The 6,318-nt window shown below is 29.5% G+C and overlaps 1 protein-coding gene across 1 annotated transcript; it reads left to right on the plus strand.

Moving 5' to 3' along the window:
* The first annotated feature begins 2,332 nt into the window (after window positions 1-2,332).
* LOC136979631 (sn-1-specific diacylglycerol lipase ABHD11-like) lies at window positions 2,333-5,309 on the plus strand. Its single transcript, XM_067275652.1, has 6 exons — window positions 2,333-2,415; window positions 2,483-2,641; window positions 2,716-2,886; window positions 4,014-4,196; window positions 4,848-5,035; window positions 5,117-5,309. The coding sequence occupies exons 3-6, from the start codon at window positions 2,767-2,769 to the stop codon at window positions 5,253-5,255; spliced, it is 630 nt and encodes a 209-aa protein (XP_067131753.1). The 5' UTR covers window positions 2,333-2,415; window positions 2,483-2,641; window positions 2,716-2,766; the 3' UTR covers window positions 5,256-5,309.
* Window positions 5,310-6,318: the final 1,009 nt, after the last annotated feature.

Below are 6,318 nucleotides of genomic sequence, written 5' to 3' on the forward strand. Positions count from 1 at the left end.
AAATACAAATTAATTAATGATTTTCCGGAACGAATTTTAGTGTGACTCTTGTGAGAAAGCCACAGGATTCTTAAAATTCCTGCAACTTTCGAGGCTTGCATAAGAGTATCTGATTGTTCCTAGGCAAAGAAATTTTAGGCGCGCCTATACATTATTTGTGTATATACATATATTATGCACACACACACACATAAGGATATTTTAAAAAATAATATCATTATGGACATTTAAAAATTTTTTTATTGTTTAACACTAATTAACTATCTCTCTTCTCTTTGTTTATGAATAAAGCAACGTTTCTTGGCGCCCCTGGAATGTTGCCTAGGTTCTCAGAATGTAAAAACTGGCCCTGCAAGTGACCTCTGTCTATATTTCTATTGTCGGTAATCCCTGTTGAAAAATAAATAAATATATCTTTAAAATAGAGAAATAATATCCTAGTTGAGATATATTTTGGAAAGAGTTACCTTGTATTAATTTCATTATTATTAAGTAATTAATTATAAATATATTATTATTTATCTAATTTCAGTATATTATTGGATTTAAAATATATACAATACGAATGCTAATTATAGTATTCATGAAGTAATTTTATTAGTTTATAATTTCAAAATAGTCTAAATATATCGTATGTTTTCCTGTAATTGAACGACATAAGCCTAACCTGATTTGTTAGATAAATAACATCGACTCGTTAATTATAACTTTGGAATTTTCACGTGTAAACAATTAAAAATAAACACGGAAAGAAACTCTGAGAACTGAACCATTTTTCAAAGTTAATCGCTACTTTCAAACAGACAGTCAAAAGACTAGCAGAAATCTTCTTGTAATTAATATGTTCCTATAAACTGAAAATACACTGCGTATGTTTTCTGCAATTTGCTATTATACTCGATACACAGCCAGAGTTTACCAGAGATCAAAAGAGGCCCGAATTACGTACCTTCTTGAGATCTCATGTAGGTATATTTAAACACAAAACTTTAAAACATAAAGACTTTTTATTTAGTGAACAAAAAATGTAATAGAATTAATAATTTATAACAAGTGTTTTGGGGATTCCTTATATGTGACGTCTGAAGTAACTTCTATCACACAAACAGCCGGAAAGAGCCATTGATCTTGCTACCCCTTTCTGTGCTCGAACTGATGAATAGCTGTAATAAATATAGGCCTACGGCCATGTTTGTTTTTGTTTTTCTTTCGTTGGTTATTTCATAAAACAAAGAATTAAAAGACTGCAATTAAAATCTATGTAAAATTTATATATTATAATTGTTCGAAGTGTGTACATTTTAGGTCAACTATTTTCAGTGTCGCGCAACCTCTTCTGTTAAAACACGAGTTTCTAACGAGTGATTCGGGTTCGATTCCCGTCCGATGCACACTGCAAGCTTTTCGTTTTATCGTGGTATCTGTACTCAAAAAGACTCAAAATTTTCTATTTTGGATTTTATATAAGAAATCGAGATTACTATATCTTACACTAACTTGTAAGTCAATTCAACGTAGCAATCTCAGATATGTTAATAGCTGTAGTATTACAGTAGAAATTATAATAAATAGGTCTAATATTTAAGCAAAAGCTTGATTTATCGAAGGAAACTTGTTAAACTTTAGCAAATACGTGTAGATCTTAAAGTATTCCGAGCAAGATTTAAAATTTTACTTTAAGATTAATTACTAGCCTTCAAATAGAAATGTAAACAAATAATCAGCTAAGTACAATGCAATTTATGTCATTTATCCAATGCCAACTCTCGGAGCAGAAAAAAAATACAGCCAGTGACACCAAATCGCGAAAGGTTTTTAAAGTTCTCGAACTTTATTCTTCTAGATAGTACAGTGGCATAGAAGTTTTCGGGGGGGGGAAATGAAAAATAATCTATCTGAAAGACATTTAAGAATTCACACCTTTCCTATTGCCTAATGTCTTTCCTTCACCTTATTGTGCCTCCATCTGGCAACTTTTTCTTTCAATTACAGTATTTTTAAATGCTTGTATTAAGTATTTAAAAATACTGTAAGTCAATAAAATTTTGTTAATTCTGTAAATTGTTTTAATACGTTCACGTTATTTGTTTAAGTCATTTAATTTTAGCTTTTGTAAATTAAAAACAAAAATTAGTAGAAATATTAATAAGCTTTATACGAAATAATGACTAATTTTTCATTAAAGAAAAATTTTAAAAGCAAACTAATTAGTGTTACAATGCACTCTCATATTTTCCTTTAAAAATGACATATAATAATGATTTATAAAGACCTAATTAAGTTATATATATACATACTATCCTCGTTATTTTTCTAACAGATTTCCGTCTTATATAATCGGAGGACCGTTAACTGTTGATGCGAGTGCGCGCGAACACTAAGAATTTATTTCGATACAATGAGCGAATACTTAAGGTAAGTCGATAAGTGTTTTTACAGTTTTTATGTTTAATTACTTAAAATAATTAAATATTTGGTTCAGTCAAAACTGTGTCGATCTGGTATACGATGTTTACGGTGGCGCGGACGACGACACGTTTGCTAAGCCATTACCACCCGTGGTCATCTTTCACGGTTAGGGGACTGTAAAGAGAATTGGAAATACGTAGCCTCGTCCATAGCCGATAGGACTGTTAGAAAGGTACAGTACGTGTGTAAAAATCAATAGTAATATATACATAAAGTACATTTATAGAAATCTATGCGTTACTGTAGGTTTATGTACCGGATATTAGAAATCACGGGAAAAGCCCGAAGACTTCAAATATGACACTCGAAGCAAATGTCAACGACTTTGAAAAATTTCTTCGATTCGTTAACGAGCCCGTCGTCGTTATCGGACACAGTTTTGGAGGAATAACGGCATTATATCTTTCATTCCAAAAGGTAAAGTACGTTATGAAAGTTGTTTATCAAATAAAAAATTTAAATATATCGAGCAATTTAATTGTAAAGACACCGTTTTATTACATATATTAATTTTTCTTTTCTATATCTACAATAATTAGATGCATTCGTCTTGTCTAAACGGCGTACGCTTTTATATAAATTGACGTCGTTATGGCACTTTCTGGTAAAAAATTGTAATAATGATGTCAAAAAACGTCGCTCTTATAGTTTACGGTGTCGCGGTTTGACGGGCAAATTATGTAATAGTGTACAGCATTTAGATAGAACGAATGTACAGTACCTCTAATATAGAGAGTTGTTAAAGTGTATCGAAATATTACAGGTAAAAAGGAGTATACATTAAATACTACAGCTATGGTTTTTAAGGATTATATGGAGCATAAATATAGTTGTTTTTTTACTCATTCTGCAAATATATTTGGTTCGCTTTTCGATTTTTCATTTCACAGAGAAAATAGACAAACACCTACTGTATGAGTTGAAAAAAAATCTTATTCATTCATTTATTTTTAATTATCACCTAATTAGGAGCCAGTTTTCCAGAAAAGTCCTCCCGGCAGGCACCCCCTCCTTGGCAGATCGCCCACGTATTGCGTTATCTTATCCCATTAATCAAATCCAATCCTAACGTAATCTTAAAGTTATTGACACCACAAAACACTTAACGGATGTATTACAAAATAAAGAAAATTAATGTCATAACAAACTAATATCAATATGTATTTTAATCCAACTATAATTGTTTTGTATCATTATCTAAATTTGTACCTAAATTTAAATACACAATTTTAGACAAAACATTTATTAACTTCCTGATATCTATATCAATAATTCTATAGTTCATCCTCCCGCTTAAATCTTGGATTGTATAAAATTAATTACATGTTTTTACAGAAAATGTAGTATTTCATTCGCATCCATTAGAAATGGAAATCAGAAAAATGATTACAATGGCATACGTTTAACCCCTTCATTTTTAGTAACCAGATACAATTTCTTTGGCAACTGTTTTCATTCGAGTTCAGTATAACATTTGATAATTTATATTTTACTACTTAAAAGAAAAGGGAGGAAAAAAGGATAATTTAATGTTTATATTTCAGCCGTGGTTGATGAAAGGATTAATTCTGCTGGATGCATCTCCCGTGCGATATCGAGACGAGGAAGAAAAACACGGATTTCTTTTTCTGTCCCAAATGAAAGATTTCCTGGATTTGCTTCCTTCCCATCTTAAATCTCGTGATAAAAAACTTATATTTGAAAATTATATAAAGAAAAACATTAAGGTATCAAATCTTTTCACTCCATAAACTTCATAAATGCTATCTATTTAAAAATATAGTCGACTGTGAAGGATCACACCGTGTAATCACTAAGATATCTTTTATAACTGATGAATAATCTAATCCATAAGCTTACAAATATCTTTTTTCTTAGCATTTAACAAAGGTGCAGCTATACACACATAAAACTTGTAACTTGTATTGAATATATATATATAATTATAATTAAAAGAAATTTGATGTTTTGGAAACTCGATTTCTACTAGAAGCACAGTAACAAAAACCACGGCGGAAAAGGCATTATGTGTTCCGAAATTCACAAAATTGGAATCGCCGGTCACGGTGCAACTCGAGTAATCCGAAGGAGCCGTGTCTAACTTTATATTTAGTAATATAAATCATTAAAATCATTGCTTATAGTTACAATTAAATTTAATTATATCATTAAGCCTATATAGATTAACAATAAAGATTAAAAATTCATAATTTAAAAAAAAACCGTAAAAGTAATTATTGTATTAGAATCATTGATAATTATATTAATGTTACGCAAAATATTATATTAAATGTAGTATTTAAGAATTTTTGTGTGTGGTATTTTCAAACAAAAACATTTTATTAATTATAAATTTATGAATAATCTTTGCGCCACAGGTTGAAAGTTTACAAAAACTTGTCTTCTCGAATTTATATGAACACGAAGACGAATTGATGTGGAAAGCCAATGTCGTAGCAATACTGAAAGATTTAATCCTGGAAAAAAAGTTGAACAATCTGTATCCTATTAAAGGAACTTTCTACGGAGATGTTCTGGTGATTCACGGAACGGCAAATTACGTATTGTACGTTATTAAATTTCGATAATTACTATGAAATAATAAAATTGAACTTATATATAATAATATGAAATTTTTCATTTTTAGACCAGAAGACTACCAACAACTTAGAAAACAATTTCCCAATGTTAAAATCTTCTTCTTAGAAAACTGTGCTCATTGGATTCATTTAGATAAAACAGAAAAGATGTTAGAAATAATAATTCGGCACCTGTTGAAAAATTAATTTATGCTTATTTTTGTAAATATATTATTGAATAGTTAATAAATAGATAAACACTTGTAGTCCATTCAATTAAATCCTATACGTTTAAAATAAAATTTAATACCATTATTGCAATTATAGTATTTCTTATAACCTTCCTTTTATAATTAAAACTAACAATTTACAGAAGCCGGAAGAAAGATTTTATCTCGGATTAATGTTTTCGGTTTCGGAACCTATGGTTCCACTTTTTTATATCTAATCTGATAAATATTGATATTAAGTAAACATTGCGCAACTGAAAGCAGAATTGTAGATTCTGATAATGGAAATCCGAGATAAAATCTATATTCTGACTTCTATAAAGTGTTGTTTTAGTTAATTATGAACCATGGAGTTGTTTAAGTTATATAAAGTTTATAATTAATTACTGTTCCATTTAATTTTGTAGATAAAACTATGAAAATATGTCTGGCAGATTTTATTGTTTACACAATTGAATGAGTGTACTTCGTGTAAATCATCTGTAATAAAATAAGCATAAAAATTCAAATATTTATTTTAATGCTTCGTTATTTTTCAAAAGCAGATTGAAATGTTAACTTTTCCCGAACAAAGGTAGACATATATTCAATTCTTTAATATCTACAAAGAAGTGATGTAGTGCCATTGAAGATATGGAAGACATCTTCACTTTGTAGTAGATACTGATTCATTATTAATCCGATACTCTTGTTAATATTACCTGCCCACAGTCCACAGATTTGTTAAGAAAACTCTAGCAAGATTATAATTTAATAGTTCTACTAGGTAAGTTGCCATTTGGTTGCATATTTTGAAAGCATACCTACTATCTAAAAACGGGATCATACATCCTCGAGTAAAACTAGCTACTGGTATATCTCAAAATTCCTTAGTGAGTGAACAGTAAATGATTAAGTCATTTTACGTTTAAATTTAAATCTGAACATGGAAAACCGTACACCGAGGGAGCTAGCATTTGTTACAAAAAATGCAACATTTATCAGAATTTCAAGAAAAAGAAACTGATTCAAACAGTAGTAAGAAAACACAAGTACAGAAT

This window comes from Centruroides vittatus, unplaced genomic scaffold (assembly GCF_030686945.1).
Source record: "Centruroides vittatus isolate TY-2023 unplaced genomic scaffold, ASM3068694v2 contig_630, whole genome shotgun sequence".
Lineage (NCBI taxonomy): Eukaryota > Metazoa > Arthropoda > Arachnida > Scorpiones > Buthidae > Centruroides > Centruroides vittatus.